The sequence below is a fragment of the Malania oleifera genome, chromosome 11 (genome assembly GCF_029873635.1).
Source record: "Malania oleifera isolate guangnan ecotype guangnan chromosome 11, ASM2987363v1, whole genome shotgun sequence".
Classification (NCBI taxonomy): domain Eukaryota; kingdom Viridiplantae; phylum Streptophyta; class Magnoliopsida; order Santalales; family Ximeniaceae; genus Malania; species Malania oleifera.
Window position 1 is genome coordinate 29915892 of NC_080427.1, and position 20766 is coordinate 29936657.

General features: G+C 38.8%; 1 protein-coding gene and 1 non-coding gene across 2 annotated transcripts; both read left to right on the forward strand.

Moving 5' to 3' along the window:
* Positions 1-10056: 10056 nt before the first annotated feature.
* LOC131167446 (flavonoid 3',5'-hydroxylase 1-like) lies at positions 10057-19345 on the forward strand. The gene is made up of 2 exons (XM_058126251.1): positions 10057-10950; positions 18716-19345. The coding sequence occupies exons 1-2, from the start codon at positions 10057-10059 to the stop codon at positions 19343-19345; spliced, it is 1524 nt and encodes a 507-aa protein (XP_057982234.1).
* LOC131143606 (small nucleolar RNA Z247) lies at positions 12627-12765 on the forward strand. The gene has a single exon (XR_009133591.1). It is a non-coding gene; the product is annotated as a small nucleolar RNA Z247 (small nucleolar RNA).
* Positions 19346-20766: the final 1421 nt, after the last annotated feature.

Consider the following 20766-nt stretch of genomic DNA (forward strand, 5'->3'; position numbering starts at 1 on the left):
TATTTTGGAGAAATAGATTAATTAATCTAGGGAAAATGTAAATTTCAGGAGTTGAATTTCGGGCGCTAAGGGCGTAGGATTTGGGTCCTAAAGAATTTCTCAATAGCCAAGTAAGGGAATAAACTAAAACAGTAATTTTCCATACAAATTATTATTGATTATGAGTAAGTTTATTTTCAGAAAAGCATATGTTATATTGTGTATTACGAATGAAATGTACGATTGGGAAAATACTGCTATGATGATTAAAATGTATATGTATGTATGAGATGTAAGGAATTCACGATTTTAGAATATGAAGTATGGTTTTTTTTTTTTATAGCACATGTGTGGCATGAATATTGTTTTACGTGGAATGTATTATGATTTGAAAAATTTTACGAACGAAACATGTTTTCAGGTATTATGAAAAGATGAATTATGTTGTGATGGTTTTGACGACTATATGATAAATGATGTATTTTCAGAATATATATACTTGAAACAATTTTAGCGTGAGGCCATATATTTATGTTATCGGCACGAGGCCGTATTTATGTTATTGGCGCGAGGCCATGTATTTATATTACCGGCACGAGGCCGTATTTATGTTATCGGCACGAGGCCATATTTATGTTATTGGCACGAAGCCATGTATTTATGTTTTCAGCACGAGACCGTAATTACTATATTTTCGGCACGAGGCCGTAATGATGTTATATATATGATCATGTATTATATGTTATCACCACCAAGATGTTAGTTTAGTTCATTTCAGGGGCTCGATACCGTAGCTATATGTGTAGATCAGATATCTACATCAGATTAGTGCTAACCATCCCACGAGGGGATGGGAGATAGATAGTCGATGTGGCTTCAGTAAAGTGTGGACGTCCACCTGGCAGTCCAAACCAGGGTGTGGCGCTCATCGTACTTACAGACATATTTGATTTAACAGTAGTCGGCCAGCCATTGTTGGGTCCTGCCTTTGAGCTGCACAACCTGTCATGGGGGGTAATACATGACACCAGCTAACTATTCATCCTGAGTTTCTTTTCAGTACTACAGTAATAACGGATGATTTTATGTATGTTATGATTTATTAACAGATGTGAAAATATATGTTTACCCAGTACGATATGATGATGTTTATAGATTTATGAAATGTACTATGTACGTATAAATGCATTAAATATTCATGTTGTTACACAGCTGTATTTAGTTTATTTTCCCTTACTGAGAAGCGTCTCACCCCCGAACATTAAATGATTTTTAGGAAATCCAGTGAGACCGGCGGGCTAAAGCCGCCATTGAGTGATTAGAGCTTCCCTACTAGAAAGGTAAGCATTGAACTAGGATCGGGAGTTTTTGTTATTTAATCCTAGTGTTATTTTGACTTTTGGAGGTTGTATATCATAACAGTATTTTGATGTTATAGAAAGCTCTGCTATTATGTTTTATGATTGGATGTTTGAAATTTTATGTTTACTGCTGTTAGGTTTTCCGCTGTGTTTGACAGGTGTCCCCGCTACCCATGGGTTTGGGTTGACCTTTTTATTTATTATGTGATATTTTATGTTAAGAAATTGAGGAACGTTACATTTGGTATCAGAGCCTAGGATACTAGGTTCTGTAGACTCTAGAGTGCAGCAGTAATAATACCAGAGTATAAGATAAGAGAATTTAAGGTTTAACTTTGTAGTCTAGATGTAGGACTTTCGTGGTGGTTTGTATGATTTTCCTGGGGTGACAATTTCAGGAAAGTCATGGTAAACTATCGTCGGGTCGGGTATCTAGGTTGCAGGATTAAACCTTGAATTAAGATCAAGAATGACGAGTTAATTAGGAAAATATACCATATGAGCTTATGTATAGAGAATGAGGTTTTAAGTTAGGTTACATGTTTTTCAAGATGGACCTTGGTGGCAATAATGCCCATGCCAGTGGGAGTGAGGGTGCTGGACCCTCGGGTGTTGCGAGTAGTGATTCAGATGTGTTTTACCCAGCGTAGCACAGCAAGTGATGGCAGAGATTGCCAGAAGTTCGAAGGAACAGGGTGGTTCATCGACAGGCCACAATAGCTCGATAAAGAAGTTCATAAAGATGAATCCTCCAGCTTTCTCAAGCGGAACGGATCCTGCAGTTGCTGAGAATTGGGTGCAGGAGATAGAGAAGATATTTGTAGTGCTGCAGTGTTCAGAGGAGCAGAGAGTGTTGTTTGCCACCTATAAATTGACTAGAGAGGCCGAGAGGTGGTGGTCGGCGATGAGAGTATTAGAGCAGCAGAGGGTTGTACATGTAGAGATGACGTGGGAACGGTTTAAAGAAACATTATTCGACAGGTATTTTCCAGCCTCTTCCAGGGAGACTAAGATTGCAGAGTTCCTGAATCTGAAACAGGGAGAGCTATCAGTGCAACAGTACACGGCGAAGTTCATCGAGCTATCTCGTTTCGCCCTGTACATCATTTCAGATGAGGCCAAGAAGGTACGGCAGTTTGAGAGAGGTTTGAGAAGGGAGATATATAAGCAGGTATCGATTCTAAAGTTACAGGATTTTGCTGAGCTAGTGGACCGAGCCACTATAGTAGAGATTGGTGAGTAATTAGAGGCTGAGGAGCAGAGGCGGAAGAAGAGATCCATACCTTCTGGTTCCCAGCAGGGGGTTGGACGTGGTACGTGGAAGAGAGGTGGCTACTATAGAAACCAGAGACAGAAGACCGGGAATCGCGGTTTCCAAGGTGTGCAGCCATCTCCAACTTGCCCATCTTACGGGAAAAGACACCTAGGAGAGTGTCGTACTGAGCGAGGTGTCTGCTACAGGTGTGGGGAGCCAGGACATATGATGAGGGAATGTCCGAGATAGACTAGTACTGCTCCTAGACCTGCACGAGGAGGTTACCAGGCACCACGAGGAGGCCAGCAGAGGAATACGGCCCCAGCTAGAGTTTTCGCTTTGACACCAGGCGATGCTGAGGCGGCCAGCGATATGGTGACAGGTACTGTTTCAATACTGTCATTTAAAGCTACTGTTTTGTTTGATTCTGGGTCGACACATTTGTTTATCACCTGGGATTATGTTAAATTGTGTGGATTTAAGCCTCAGTAGTTAGAAATTAGTTTGTCTGTTGCTACGCCAACTAGGACCGTAGGGGTATGTAGAAAGGTACTCAAGGACTGTCCAGTGGATATTCAGGGGACGTCTTTGTTAGCTAATCTGATGGTTTTAGACATGCATGGGTTTGAGGTAATCTTGGGCATGGATTGGCTAGCTGCCCACTATGCTAGCATTGATTGCCATGAGTAAGTGGTAGTATTCAAACCTCCAGAGGGACAAGAGTACAGATTCGTGGGATCACGTGTGCGCACCCCACCTTAGTTATTATCTGCTATTCAGGCGCATAGATTGCTATCAGAAGGCTATCAGGGATATTTAGCCTATGTGAAGGCTATATCAGAAGGGGAACTGAGGGTGGAGGATATCCCAGTAGTGAGGGATTTTCCTGATGTATTTCCTGAGGATTTTTCGGGACTACCTCCTGATCGTGAGGTAGAGTTCGTTATTGATCTGGTTCCGGGAATAGCGTCGATTTCGAAGGCGCCATATAGAATGGCACCGGTGGAGCTGAAAGAATTGAAAGAACAGTTGCAGGAGCTGTTAGATAAGGGGTTCATTCGGCCCAGTGTGTCGCCCTGGGGAGCACCGGTTTTATTTGTGAGGAAGAAGGATGGCTTGATGAGATTGTGCATCGACTATCGAGAAATAAATAAAGTAACTATCAAGAATAAATACCCGCTCCTGCGTATCGATGATTTGTTTGACCAGTTACAGGGGACATAGATCTTTTCGAAGATAGATTTACGCTCCAGGTACCATCAAGTGAAAGTCAGGGTGGAAGGTGTTCCGAAGACGGCATTTAGAACACGGTATGGTCATTATGAATTTCTAGTTATGCCATTTGGATTGACGAATGCTCCTATAGTATTTATGGAACTTATGAACAGGGTTTTTCACCAGTACTTGGATCGGTTTGTGGTAGTATTTATTGATGATATACTGGTGTATTCGAAGAGTCCAAAGGAGCATGAGGAGCATCTGAGTATAGTGTTGCAGGTGTTGCGAGAGAAGAAGCTATATGCGAAGCTCAAGAAGTGTGAGTTCTGGCTAGAACAGGTTACCTTCCTTGGACACGTTATATCCAAGGGTGGTATTTCTGTTGATCCGAGTAAGATTGAGGCGATAGTTGACTGGGTACGACCAAAGAATGTGCACGAGATCAGGAGTTTCCTAGGATTGGCTGGGTACTACCGCAGGTTTGTTGAAGGCTTCTCTAAATTGTCAGGCCCGTTGACCAAATTGACCAGGAAAGGAGCGAAGTTTGAGTGGTCTGATGAATGTGAACAGAGCTTCCAAGAGTTGAAGCAGCGACTCATCACTGCGCCTGTGTTGACGATTCCTTTAGGAGAAGAGGGGTTCGTAATTTATAGTGATGCGTCTCATAAAGGGCTCGGATGCGTGTTGATGCAACAAAGGAGAGTGATAGCCTATGTCTCACGACAGTTGAAAGAATATGAAAAGAACTACCCTACCCACGATCTAGAGTTTGCGGCGGTTGTTTGTGCGCTAAAGATTTGGAGGCACTATCTATATGGAGGGTAGGTGTGAGATATTTAAGGACCATAAAATTTTAAAGTATTTCTTCATGCAGAAGGAATTGAATATGAGGCAGAGGAGATGGCTGGAACTAATAAAGGATTATGACTGCACTATCAGCTACCACCCGGGAAAGGCTAATGGATTGCTAATGCTTTGAGTCGGAAATCAGTGGATTCATTTGTATTTGCAATGGAGATTTAGCATCCGATTCAGATGGATCTGGAGAGGCTCGGTATGGAGTTGGTAGAGGGCGATCACCAGGCGTTCATTGCTAACTTAGTTTTGCAGTCGACTTTACAGGAGAGGATTAAAGCAGCTCAGAGAAATAATGTAGAACTAATAGAGCTTATGGGAAAGGTACAGGATGGTCAGGAACCAGAGTTCAGCATTTCAGATGATGGAGCCCTAAGGTTCCATACCAGGTTATGCGTTCCTGCCGATCCTGAGATCAAGAGGATCATTTTGGAGCAAGCGCATCGGTCCCTATATACTGTACATCCAGGTGGCACTAAAATGTACAGGGATCTTCGAGAGTCCTTCTGGTGGAGCAACATGAAGAGGGAGATAGTTCGGTATGTAGATCAGTGTTTGACGTGCCAGCAAGTGAAGGCTGAGCATCAGAGACCGGCGGGATCGTTGCAGCCACTCCACATTCCTGAGTGGAAGTGGGAACATATAGCGATGGATTTCGTCTTAGGATTACCATCGGCATTGCATGGACAGGATGCTATCTGGGTAGTGGTGGATCGACTGACGAAGACTGCCCACTTTTTGCCAATCAGAGTTAGCTACCCCATGGACAGATTGGTTGAGTTATACATCTAGGAGATAGTTAGACTCCACGGCGTCCCAGTGTCCATAGTTTCAAATAGAGACCCACGGTTCACATCTCGTTTTTGGAAGAGTCTGCAAGGGACCATGGGTTCTCAATTGTCGTTCAGCACAACTTTTCATCCTCAGACATATGGACAGACAGAGAGGACGATACAGATTCTAGAGGATATGTTGCGAGCATGTGTGCTGGACTTTGGAGGTCGTTGGATGCAATATTTTCCACTGGTTGAGTTTGCATATAACAACAACTACCAGACCAGCATTGGGATGGCACCGTATGAGGCACTGTATAGTAGGAGGTTCCGATCCCCGTTGTACTGGGATGAGGTTGGAGAGAGACAGGTATTGGGGCCAGAGCTGATACAGTAGACTCACGATAAAGTCAGACTCATCAGAGACAGGATCAGGACAGCACAGAGCCGGCAGAAGAGTTATACTGAGACTCGTCGACAAGAATTGGAGTTTGACACAGGAGATCACGTGTTCCTAAAGGTGGCACCGCTGAAGGGTGTTATGAGGTTCGGGAGGAAGGATAAGCTGAGCCCTAGGTATATTGGACCATTCGAGATTCTTGAAAGAGTGGGTCCAGTTGCCTATCGTTTGGCATTACCACCGGTCCTATCTAGGATCCATGACGTATTCCACGTTTCTATGCTGAGGAAATACGTCCCAAACCCCTCCCATGTGATTAGATATGAAGCTCTGGAGTTACCAGTGCAGATTCTTGACTGGAAGGAACAGGAGCTACACACGAAGAAGATTCCACTGGTAAAAGTTTTGTGGCGCAATCATGCCATTGAGGAAGCTTCCTGAGAACTAGAGGATCAGATGCGCCAAAGATATCCGCACTTATTCAGTGGGGTTTAGAGCTGAGCCAGTCAAGTGAATGGAATAGTATTGTAGTTTTTGATTGTATAGTGTAACGTAAGATATATAGGGTTTTTAGTTTTGAAACGTGAATGGTTTTGGGCGAATTTTGAATAGTTGTAATCTCTCAGAGCCCTTGTTGTAACCACTGTATTCCTCCGCCACGAGGCCGTAATTACTATATTTTCGGCACGAGGCCGTAATGATGTTATATATATGATCATGTATTATATGTTATCACCACCAGGATGTTAGTTTAGTTCAGTTCAGGGGCTCGATACCGTAGCTATATGTGTAGATCAGATATCTACGTCAGATTAGTGCTAACCATCCCACGAGGGGATGGGAGATGGATAGTCGATATGGCTTTCAGTAAAGTGTGGACATCCACCTGGCAGTCTGAACCAGAGTGTGGCGCTCATCGTACTTACAGACATATTTGATTTAACAGTGGTCGGCCAGCCATTGTCGGGTCCCGCCTTCGAGCTGCACAACCTGTCATAGGGGGTAATACATGATACCAGCTAGCTATTCATCCTGAGTTTCTTTTCAGTACTACAGTTATAACAGATGATTTTATGTATGTTATGATTTATTAACATATGTGAAAATATATGTTTACCTAATACGATATGATGATGTTTATAGATTTATGAAATGTACTATATACATATAAATGTATTAAATATTCATGTTGTCACATAGCTATATTTAGTTTATTTTCCCTTACTGAGAAGCGTCTCACCCCCGAACATTAAATGATTTTCAGGAAACCCAGTGAGACCGGCGGGCTATAGCCGCCATTGAGTGATTGGAGCTTCCCTACTAGAAGGGTAAGCTTTGAACTAGGATCAGGAGTTTTTGTTATTTAATCCTAGTGTTATTTTGACTTTTGGAGGTTGTATATCATAACAGTATTTTGATGTTATAAAAAGCTCTGCTATTATGTTTTATGATTGAATGTTTGAGATTTTATGTTTACTGCTGCTAGGTTTTCCGCTATATTTGACAGGTGTCCCCACTACCCACGGGTTCAGGTTGACCATTTTATTTATTATGTGATATTTTATGTTAAGAAATTGAGGGACGTTACAATACTTTATAAAAATAAATACCATAGCACATATGAGGCAAAATAATGAAAATACTAAAAATAGTGATAATAATATTAATAATGATAATAATGATAATATTAATAAATAATAATAATAGTAATAATAATACTACTATTAATAGTAATAATAATGACTACCATAATGACAACAATAATAAAAAAGATGATAATAATAATAATAAATAAGAATAATAGTATTAGTAATAATAAATAATAATAATAATTATTATTATTATTATTATTATTATATTAATAGTAATAATAATAAATACCATAATGATAATAATAATAATAATAATAATAATAGTAATAAATAATGATAGTAATAATAATAATAGCATTAATAGTAATAGTAATAATATTATTAAAAATCGTAATAAAGATAATATGCATATTTTAATAAAGACACTTACCTTAATATGAACACACGATTAATGATATACTTAATACATATAGAAACAAAATTACCAAAACTAAGGAAACTATCTATTAATCAAATTATGAAAACGAAGTAAACCTATGGATTAGCAGGCAATTATACAACGGCGAGAAGGTAGTGAAATTATGGAAATAAATTCAAATTATTAATAATACGTTAAACGATCAATATGACGACCCACTACTAAATTATGGTAACAAATCATACCAGAAATCAATATATCATCCTAAATATTTGATGCGTTAAATATGGTGATACAACACGATAATAACCTTACACATGATATGATGACAATAAAAACCTTACCATGATAATACATAATAGACACAATTTAAATAAATATATGACAACAAGAAAACAAAAACTTTAACAATAATATTGAATCAACCATGATACTATTTATTTAACATATATACAATTCAAAATTTATAAATTGAAACGAGCCCCAACAAATAAAAAGGAAACCTACAAAAATGAGAGGAACACAATTAGTATTTACAGTAATAAAAAAACAAAGAGGGTACTAAAAGAACAGAGTACGTGCATGTGTGTGCAAGGCCGGAGTGAGAACCTCACCTGACTATCACCGAGATCTGGGGACTGCACGGGCTCCGGAGTTGAGGGAGATTGCTGCTATTGTTGCTGTGTGAGAGAAGTCCTGGGAGTGGCTCTTGGCTGCTTTGCTGTGGCTGGAGATGAGGGAGATTGTTACTGTTGTGGTTGCTGGGGCTGTGATCTGGTGCTGAAGCAGGGGCTGTCTGGGCTGGTGCCGTGGAGCTGCTGCTGCTGCAGGAAGGCTGGGGCTGCTTCGGCAACTTGCTGTGGTGGCTCACGGCTGTGGGCGGTTCTGTGCAGCAATGAGAGCAGAGGGTGGTTCGTGGCTGGGTCTAATGCTCGGGAGTGGCTGCAGCAGCGTCTGGAACAGCTAGCTGGTTTGGTGGTTCTATGGAGAGTTGCAGAGGGCTGAGTGCTCGGGTTTGCTGGCGGCTGAGATAGAACCAGGTTGCTAGAGTTGGGATGAGGCTGTGGAGGCTCCGGGTGCTGTTGTGCAAACTGGCGCTCGGGGCTGTTCTGGCGGCGATGGCGATCTGGTGTGACGGTGGCGATGGAGATGGAACGACGGCGAGGATGCTTAGAACGTCTGGAAGAGGCGGGTGGAGCTGCTGCGCACCAGTTGCCAGAGATGAGAGATGAGAACTAGAGAGAGAGAGAGAGAGAGAGAGAGAGAGAGAGAGAGAGAGAGAGAGAGAGGGAGAATGGGGAAGCTGCCGCCTAGGTTTTTTTTTTTTTCGTCTCCGCCTCCTCCGCTCCCCCTCAGTTGCCCTGTGCGAGCCTGCTTTTATAAAACAATTTCCAAAACCCTAAAGAGCACCCTTTTCTTGTTTTTTATCTTTTATTTTGCACCTTTTCTTGTTTCTGTTTTTGTACCTTTATGATAATAATAATAATAATAATAATAATAATAATAATAATAATAATAATAAAAATAATAGTCAGAATAATAACATAAGGATAATAATAATAATAATAATAATAATAATAATAAATATTAGTAATGTAATAATAATATTTAAAAATAATAATAATAATAATAATAAATAGGAATAGTAAAAATAAAAATTATAATAAAGTAATAATAAAATTTAAATAATAAGAATGATAAATAATAAAAATAATAATAGTAAAGTAATAATAATAATAATATAATAGTAACTCCTTTGTTATATTTGACTTGAGCAAAAATAAAGCATCTATACACGCGACATATAAAATTATAAAAATTCATTAGAACTCTAGTACTATGTTTGGGTTTGAAATTTAAACCTTAAATTTGATTTGTTTGAATCGGCATTCCGAATAATATTATTATGATAAGATAGTGTGTAAAATTTATGGTTTAAATTTAAATTTGTATAGGTGTAAAAAAAATTGACACAATTTTATGTTTTTATTAAAATTCACATAAATTTAAATTTAAGTTTCTTTAATTTACCCTTTTTTTGAAAAATATTTTTTTTTTTCCACCTCGCGTTTTACATTGTTAACGTTGCGGTTATCAATTGAAGAAGCAGAGATTTAATACTCTGCCCGTTTCCTTCCCCATCCGCGAAGGCCTTTAAATTCCATTCTTCCCCCACGACGGTTTAGCTCAAACCACGCAACCACGATGCCGGTGCCGGAAATGTTCTCGGTCCGGGAGCTTCTCGCCGCCGGCTTCGTCGTCTTCCTAATTCGGCGAATTCTATCCCTCATGAGGCCCAATCGCCCGCTACCGCCAGGACCAAGAGGCTGGCCCATCCTCGGCTGCCTGCCTCTCATGGGCCCCGCCCCCCACGTCACGCTGGCCCAAATGGCCAAGAAATTTGGGCCCATCATGTTCCTCAAGATGGGCTCGCGCGGCATGGTGATTGCGTCCACCCCCGACGCGGCTCGGGCCTTTCTAAAAACCATGGACCTGAGCTTCTCCAACCGGCCCACCAACGCCGGGGCGACCCACATCGCCTACGGGGCCCAAGATCTAGTCTTCGCGGACCTCGGCCCACGGTGGAAATGCCTCCGTAAACTGTGCAGCCTTCACATGCTGGGAGCCAAATCGTTCAAGGAATGGGCCTCGATCAGGGAGGCCGAGGCGGCCCATATGGTACGAGACCTGTGCAAGATGAGTCGCCGGCAAGAGCCCGTACCGGTGTCGGAGACGGTGCTGTGCGCGATCGCGAACATGATAGGGCAGAAGACAATGAGTCGGCGCGTGTTCGAGACGCGCGGCCGCGAGTCTGGGGAGTTCAAGGAGATGATGGTTGAGGTGATGAGATTATCGGGATCGTTCAGTATTGGAGATTTTATACCGGCGATTGCGTGGATGGATGTGCAGGGGATTGGAGCAAAGATGAAGGATTTACACAAGAAGTTTGATGCACTGTTGACAAAGATGCTTGAGGAACATTCATTGACGGCTGGTGAACGGGAAGAAAATCCTGACTTTGTCGACATCGTCGCGGCCAACACGGAGTATTCCGACGGATTGAAACTTACGGAGACGCAGATCAAAGCGCTTCTCTTGGTATCTCTCTCTCTCTCTCTCTCTCTCAAATTGATTTTTAGGTCAGTTAAAAATATTCTAATTTGTTAAATCAAAAAAAGAATTATAAATACGTATGAACCAATAATTTTTTTAATTACGAACATTCAAATAGTTGTGAATTAATTTAATTGTAAAAAAAATAATTATTTTATTTTTTTAGTATTTTTAAGTTTGTAAAAATCTCGCTAGCTTTCTAGTTTTAAGATTTGTAAAGAAAATATAAAAAATAATAAGAGATTTTGTTTAAAAAAAAATTTCTTTATAAATTTGAAAAATTAGAATAGCATAACATTTTTGTAACAATTTTTAAAGTTTTAAAAAATAAAATTATTTTCTCATAAATAACTCCTTAATATTTTTATATTATTATTACTTTTTTATTCAACTAATATATACATATCAAGTGAGCATTTTTTTTTTCTTTTTTAAAGGTATAAAAAAATTAAAATGAAGATGTATGGCGCTTTATTATTTCTTTCTAAACTAAATCTTTTCTCTATATTACTCTATTATTCATGTTGTGTGGTGATCTAATTTGAGGTTAAGCTCAAGTTTGATTTTGGCTAGTATGATTAAATTAACTTAGATTATGGTAACTCCGTTTCAGTGTTGAAAGCAAGATTCAATTAAGTTTTAGTGCAATTTTTCTTCCAATGAAATTTAGTTTAAACTCTAGTAGTTTGACCTAATTGTAATACCCTTTCAAAAAATTGAAGTGTGGTGAAAATGTTAGTCTAACATTGCATTAGATGGATGATGAATTATAAAGATGCTTTGTCAGCAAATTAAATAATATTAATACATGACACAATTTCTTTGGAAAGCTACATCGGTGGTGTAGAAGAACAAGTCAACGAGACCTATTCATCCGCAGAAGACTCCTCTATTTCAAGAGTTCAAAACACCTCAAGAGACTCCACTTCTTTAGGAGTATAGCTGACAATTTTAAATTTTGAATTCATATGATCTCAACCAAGTTTGATAACAATTAAAGTTATGTTATATTTAAAGTCCTTTTATACGCACAACTCAAAGAAATAGAAATTCAAACATTTTAGATTTTTATGAAACTTAGTTCTTTCTACATGGTATCAATAAGCCACTAGAAGACCAACATCTACTCTTTTTTTGTCCTAAATGGCCTTTTCATCCTCCTCTACTTCCAATAATTCTATTGACCTGCTATTGTCCCATCCCTCTCCAATCTTCCGCTTACTATCAGTGTCAAACTTAGTCCTACAACTATCTTGTATGGAAAGCTCAAGCCCTACCCTACTTCCGAGGTCAAGTTATTTTTGGCTACCTTGATGGCTCTCAATCACACCCCCACCTAAAGAAATTGATGCTCCTCATCCCAACATAGGTGCTATTATTAAAATTCTCAGTCGTCAATATGATCAATGGCTTCATCAAGATTCTTTAACCCTAACCACCATCAATACTTCGCTCACTAAAGATGTTCTCACTCAAATCATGTCTTATACAACCTCTTGTGAGGTCTAGCTTGTACTTGAACAAATTTTTTCTTCACTTCCTGTGCTAAAGCAATTCATATTCGCACTTAGTTGGAAAATGCTTGAAAAGGCGCTATGTCCATCAATACATATTTTCTCTTAATCAAGCTAATGGCTAATGGGCTAGCTCTTGCTGGACATCCACTCAAATGTGATGACATAATCACCTATGTGCTTGCGAGACTTGGCCAAGATTATGATTCCTTGGCTTCAACAATTACTTCTCGATCTGATCGTGTCACCTTGGAGGAACTTTACTCACTGCTTCTCATTTGTGAGTCATGATTTAATCACAATAATTAGTCCCTTCAAGCTACTGCCTTAGTAAACATGGCCACCAAGCAACCTCGGCAGCAATATCAGTCCACCTTTCAGTCAGCTGCAAATTTTCAGCCTTCCAACCGTGGTCATAATAGCTACCATGGCAGAGGACATGGTAGTCGTTCCAACTCTCATGAATCAAATCAATCGAACTCAATTATATGTCAGGTATGCTTCAAACCAAATTACACTGCAAGAAAATGCTATCATCGCTTTAATCTTTCTTATCAGGACCAACAAACTCCTAAAAATCAGACGCAAGCCATGGTTGCTGCCAACTATCAACATACTGATAATGAGTGGCATCCCGACACAGGAGCCACCCATTATCTCATCAATGATGTGAACAATATTCATCTCAAAATGAAGACTATGACGGTCAAGATCATATCTAGGTTGCCAACGATGCAGGTCTGAAAATAGTGCAAAGTGGCACTTCCACTCTCTCATCTCCTTCCAAGTCTTTTGTACTTAATCAAATTGTGCTTGTCCCAGATATTCACAAAAATCTTCTATCTTTTCAGCGTTTTTTGTCTAGCCAATAATGTTTTCTTTGAATTTCATGCTCCTTTCTTCCTTGTGAAGGATTGCTTGGGGACCATCCTACATTGCGGACCACTCAGTAATGGTCTTTACAACTTCTCGGCTTCTCTTGCCCATATTCAGCCATAAGCTTTATCTAGTGTTCGTGTGTCTGCCAATTTCTGGCATCATCGTCTCGACCATGCTTCATTTCCAGTTATCAATAAGGCTATTTCATTATCTTTCCAAAATAAAGTACTTATGTTTGTTTTGAATGTTAGCTAGTCAAGAACCACACTATGCCCTTTAAAAATATGCATGTTTCTATTTCGAAACCATTGGAGCTAACATATTCAGATGTTTGGGGGCCAGCTCCTATTTTATCCACCTCCAGTGCATGTTATCACATTAGTTTTTTGGTTGATGCTACTAAATTCTTACGGCTCTTCCCGTAAAACTCAAATCTAATGCATATCACACTTTTATATGTTTTCAAACTGTTGTAGAACGCCAATTTGATACAAAACTTAAGGTTTTCCAATCCGATTGGGGTGGTGAATATCGCAACATAATTGAATATCTACAAAATCAAGGCATTAATCATCGAATAACCTGTCCATATATGCATCAGCAAGCAGGTGCCATTGAAAGGTGTCATAGACAAATTGTTGAAGTTGGATTGACTTTACTTGCTCACTCTAATTTACCTAAAATGTTTTGGGAAGGTGCTTTTTTTTTATCGCTATTTTTATCACTAACAGATTGCCAACTCCAATTTTAAAGCATCGATCACCATATGAAATGGTACTCATCAAAAACCAATTTATAATTTTTTACATTCCTTTGGATGTGGTTGCTGGCCCTATTTACGTTCATATAATCGACATAAAATGGATTTTCAATCCAAAAACTGCATATTTATTGGGTATAGTGTTGGTCATCGAGGTTACAAGTGTTTAGATGTCTCTACGGGAAAAATCTTCGTGTCACGTCTCTTGTCTTTGAAGAATCTCTTTATCCATATAAAGTCCCTAAGTCTGTCGAGCCTAATCATAAAACTGCTCTTGTTGTTCTCCCACCTAGTCTAAATTTGTCACCCTCTAGCTCCTATTTTTATGCAAGTACCAATTTTCAATCTGCAGCACCAAACCCTATGCATATGGTCTCAACGTCAAGTCATCAAACTGATTTTGGTGTAGCCTCGAGTTCTCTTGCTAGGGATACTACTCTACCTCAACATGAAGATAGTCCAACATCTCCTCTCTTACCTTCTTCACCTCACTAGCAACATCAAAATATGCACTTTATGCTTACAAGAAGCAAGAACAACATCCACGAGCCTAAATTAGCATCTGACTCACATATTCGATATCCTATTCCAAAAGCCCTTATGGCCACAATTTGACCACAAGAAAAGGAACCAACGTGCTATTTAGAAACAATTAAGCATCACAATTGGAGGGAGGCTATGACTAAAGCGTTCGATGCCTTGTTGTCCAATGGAACCTAGACTTTGTTTCCTAAACCTCCTAATTCCTATCTTGTTGGATGCAAATGGGTGTACATAGTTAAAAGAAGAACTAATGGTGGTATTGAACGGTTTAAAGCAAGACTGGTCACGAAAGTATTACATCAACAGGAAGGTGTTGACTTTGGCGAGACATTCAGTCCTGTGATGAAACCTCCCACAATAAGGTTGGTTCTGTCGCTGGCAGTTTCTCATGGTTGGCATCTTAGGCAAATTGATGTCCAAAATGATTCCTGCATGGCCTCTTGCGTGAAGATGTCTATATGGCTCAGCCTTCGGGGTCCCTTCATCCTCAATTTCCGCAACATGTTTGTAAGCTACAAAAGTCTCTCTACGGACTTCGTCAAGCACCATGAGCATGGTTTTCTCGCTTGACTGATAAGCTGCAAGCTATTGGTTTTATAGGAAGTCAGGCAGATCATTCACTCTTATGTTTATCACCATGACTCCATTCTTATATATTTTTTAATTTGTGTCGATGACATAATTTTAACTAGTGCTAATATACATTTCATTAACCGAGTGATAAGTTTGTTCCATGGCAACTTAGCAGGAAAATATATGAGTGAACTCAGTTTCTTTCTGGGCACTGAGGTCATTCGGGGTGATCATGGTCTCTATTTATCTCAACGGCACTATATTCTTGATCTTTTTATACACAGTAAAATGGACAAAGTAAATCCTTGTGATACTCCAACGTCGACCTCACAACCCTTAACAAAATCTGATGGTGTTCCTTTTCATGATCCTCATTTGTATCGAAGTGTAGTTGGAGGGCTGTAATATCTTTATTTTACTCGGCTTAAACTTGCTTTTGTAGTCCATAAAGTTAGCAAGTATATGTAGAATCCAATGGAGCCGCACTAGACAGCTATCAAGTGCATATTGCATTATTTGAAGAACAACATATCTCATGCTTTACTGATACAACCCACTACCAATCTTTAGCTTCAAATGTTCAGTGATGTAGATTGGGCATCCGATCATGATGTCAGAAGGTCCATTGGTGGTTACTGTGTTTATTTTGGGCAAAAATCTGATTTCGTGGAGCTGCAAGCAATAGCAAATTGTTGCTCACAGCAGCACAGAAGCCAAATATAAGGCACTTGCAAATGCTGCTGCATAAATTCAGTGGATAAAGTCTATGCTAACTAATCTTCGTGTTCTAATTGTTCACTCTCTGATTCTCGGGTGTGACAACATAGGAGCCACTCATTTAACCAGTAATCCACTATTTCATGCTCGAACAAAATATATTGAAATCGACTTTCACTATGTTCGTGATCAAGTCCTTCGTGGTCAACTTCATGTTCAATTTGTTTCTACCAAGGACCAGTATGCATATGCTGTAGTGACCCAAAAAATAATAGTATTTAAATAATAATGAGGGAAAGAAATGGAAACAGAAACAGAAGGAGGCAGTAGGTTTCGTCGACGAATACAGGGATTCGTCGACGAAAGTCTTCAGGATCTCGTCAACGAGGTCCCGTCTCGTCGATGAGAAAATACTGAGAGAAGGATTTGGGCTACTCTGAATTTCGTCGACAAAGGGTAAGGTTCGTCAACGAATTTACTTAAGGACTCGTCGACGAGGTGACATGTCTCGTCGATGAATCTGACCCTATAAATAGTGCAAACTCGGATTTTTATCACATTTTAGCTCAAATACTTCCCCTTTTCTCTCTCTTACGGCCCCTCCTACTTCCTTCTTCGATTTCGGCCCCGCCAGTCGCCAGATCGACGATCTAAAGCCACCACGATGCTTCGGGCGAAGTTCGCTGCAAGTCTGCCGGAGCGAATCGTTAGTGAAACGAAATTGGATTTCATCCCAAATTCAGGGTAAGGTCTTTTAGTCCATTTTTGACCTTCTGACAGTTATAGGAAATGATGTAGGCAAAGAAAATAGGAAATGATGTAGGCGAAGAAATACTAATATTTTGTTCTGGAAAACGTTGTTTTCAGGGTGTTGTATAGGAGGCCCTGCAGGTGTTAGGCCAGTATACCATAGGGGCTGTCCAGTAGTCAAGTAAGGGAAATATGTTATGTTAGGCAATTTCACTATATTCAGTATAAACTACATGTATTTAACAGATGATTATTCACGATAGAAGTTATACAGTTTATTATTTATGTATAATATGTTTAAAAATTCCTGTGTGGCTTGAGAATATGAAAATAGTACGGAGATATATTTTACGAATTTTAGTACCATGATTATACGGATTTTAGTGCCATGATTATATGAATTTTAGTACCATGATTATACAAATCTCAATACCATGATTATACGAATTTCAGTACTATGATTATACAGTTTTCAGTGTTATGATGATACAGTTCTCAGTGCCACGATGTACGGATTACAGTTACAGTTTATTCAGTATCATGGTTATTACAATTATTTTAGAATCATGGTAAATCAGATAGTTGTATATAGAGATATATTATACAGTATCAGACCCTGTTGGACCATACAGTTACAGAGCATGGTACTGTTGTTACAGATATTTCAGTTATGAGTGCAACCACCTATTTAGATAATACGTGGTAGTAGGTCGATCGCTTAATGCCCTAGACGTGGACAGACTCCCCATTAGATGTGGGTTGAGGAGGGCAGATCAGACCGAGGGAGTATAGTGATTCACCCTAGTCGGTCAACTAGTATAGATCCCGCCTATGGGCTGCACAACCCTGTCATGAAGGGTTAAATCATGACACACAGTTATCCATAGGAAAAGTTTTCAGTTATTATTACGTATATACAGATTTACAGAAACAGAGAATATACTTATGTACATTAGAAGTATTTTGAATAATAACGTACAATACTATTATGTTATGGAAAGGGTGGTGGATTTTATTACTTGTACTGTACTTACGTATCCAGTTATACATGATTATATAGAAATAGATTTTCATAATACTGTAACTCATTTGCCACACACTAGTAATAGCATATTTCGTCTTATTGAGCGTTGGCTCATCCTAGTGTTGAATCATTTTTCAGGTAATCCAGGTAGGCGAGCAGACTAGGCTCGCAGATAGAGGGGCTTCAGTGTTGCCCTGACAGTGAAATGAGTATTGTGGGTGCATTTTGTATAACCTTAACCAGTTGAGGGTGTTTTGGGAAAACATATATATATATATATATATATATATATATATATGTATTTTCTGAGGATACATTCTAACACTCTGGTATTGTATATATGTACATATGATTATGTTTATATGATTTCTGCTTCTCGCTACTTAGGTTAATGGTTGGGTTTAATCTAGTATGGTATCAAAACATGTTAAATGTCATAGTATAAAAATAAAATAAAATAAAAAAACTCAGAGGTCGTTACATATGCACTTACGAAAGCATTGCCCTATATTCAATTTCATCTTCTACATGACAATCTCAGGGTTCATTCCTTACCTTTTCGACTAAGGGGGTGTGTAGAAGAACAAGTCAACGAAACCTATTCATCCGCAGAAGGCTCCTCTGTTTCAAGAATTCAAAACACCTCAACAGACTCCACTTCTTTAGGAGTATAGTTGACAATTTTAAATTTTGAATTCATAAGATATATAGGCAACTAAGTAGGATAACAGTTAGAGTTATGTTATATTTAAAGTCCTTGTATACACACAACTCAAAGAAATAGAAATTCAAACATTTCATATTTTTATGAAACTTGGTACTTTCTACATATGGTGGATTATGCTTTAACATTCTAATTAATTTTGCCCTAAGGCATCGCTCGTTTGGCATTTTCGTTTTAAATGTTTTTTTTTTTTTTTTTATTTCATCCTTAATCATGTTTACTTAAGATTTACTTATTTTTATTATTTAATTCTAAACCTTTTTTAGAATTTTTTCATCGCCGGCACGGATACGTCAGCTACCACAGTGCAATGGGCACTAGCAGAGATGTTAAAGAATCCTAACATTCTCAAGCATGTACAAATGGAAATGGATCAAGTAATTGGCAAGGATCGTCGTCTCCAAGAGTCTGACATTCCTAACCTCCCATATTTACGAGCCATATGCAAGGAAACATTTCGAATGCATCCTGTAGTCCCATTAAGTCTCCCTCGGGTGGCAACTATTTCTTGTGAGGTCAACGGTTATCATGTACCGAAAGATGCTCGACTTTTAATCAATTTGTGGGCCATCGGACGAGATCCTGGTGCATGGAATGACAATCCACTAAAATTCAACCCTGATAAATTTCTGAGTGAAAAGATAGCAAACATTGAACCTTGGGGCAATGACTTTGAGCTTACACCATTTGGGGCTGGGAGAAGGATATGTGTGGGGATAAGAATGGGAGTTGCAGTTGTTGAGTACATGTTGGGCACATTGGTGCACTCATTTGAGTGGAGGCTCCCTAATGAGGTAATTGAGCTTAACATGGATGAGAAGTTTGGGCTAGTACTCCAGAAGGCTGAGTCACTATATGCCATTGCAAGCCCAAGGTTGGCACCAAGTGCTTATTAAGAGGTAAGAAAGTAGAAAGGTTCTATAGCCTACCAATAACTATAGCATCTAGGATTTCTTGTTGGCTACCATATGCTCCTATTACACATGGACCTATTGTAGCCTTAGACCCACAAAGCCTTGTGTTCATCCTAAATTATAAAATCATGGATTTATCCACCTTCCTATGTTTATTCGATTGCATTTTATATTAACAAAGAGATATGTGTATTGTCAATGTTTCATGTAGTGCTACATACTTTTAGGTCCAAATTAGTATAAAATTACTTGATCATGTGCTTTTTTTTCTTTTTTCTTTTTTCTTTTTTTAATTCTATGGAGGAATTTCAGAGGGGAGAGATGAAGGGATTACCGCACTATCCAATAAAATAAGCAATAATTTTATATCTATGGATAGACTTGAAGACTTCATAAATATTGAAATATAATTTATTTTAAACACTTTTTTCACAGATAGCAACTCTTTTTCTTAAAAAGAAAATGTGTTAAAAGCAAACAAGAACTTAACAAGTTCAAGCTACCTTATAAAGAAAGTTTTGTGCGAGAAGGGAAAATGAAGATGATGAGACATTGAAGAAGAAAAGATAAAGCTGGGAGAGAGAGAATATTTGTAGGAAACTAAATTGGATTATTGAACCCAATACATTAGGCAATCAACATGGATTTCCACATACACTTAGATTATGATAGAATTAGTTATTTTTGGGGGGGGGGGGGGGGGGAGAATGTACCTTGTTGAAAATGATCGTATTATTTAAGTGGAGAATTATCTTGACAAGAGGCCAAAAATAAATCAAAAAAACCATAAAAATAGGCGAGTGATATCGGAATTTCAGAGGAAAGCGGATGTATAAGGGAACCTAGCTCTATCCAAAAGAAAAAGCCTTGCGTACTCACTAAGCAAAAAGGAGGGGAGCCGCTCAACTTATGTAGGATAAACCTTATTTAAGAAAGAGTCTCCAAATATGTTTTGGAAGCTTAAGTGATATTCATGCTTATATACAAAAGCGATGAATGCCTAAAAGGCTAAAATACAGCTCTAAAGCCTCCCCTAAGTTATTTTTTTCACAAACACTTTCTAGTAGCCCTCTTAGCACCACTAAAGATTGTCATCCACCCTTTAATTCTTGATATAACTTCCATTTCCTTTCACTCATATGTATCAAAACTAGGATGGTTTCAAACTTCATTGGATGCCTTTTAGCCAAAATTTGATAATGTTTGAAGCCTTAAAGCCCATGACTACAAATTATTCTCTTTTCTTGGGGACTTTTAATTTTCTTTAAATTTACATATGAAATGACCCAGTATCTTCAATAAACTCTTGCTCATAGACCATAAAACTCTCTTAAGTTTCATGGTGAATGATTGCCTTGTTTACAAGATATTGCAAATATTAATTTTTTAAGCACCTAAAAAAC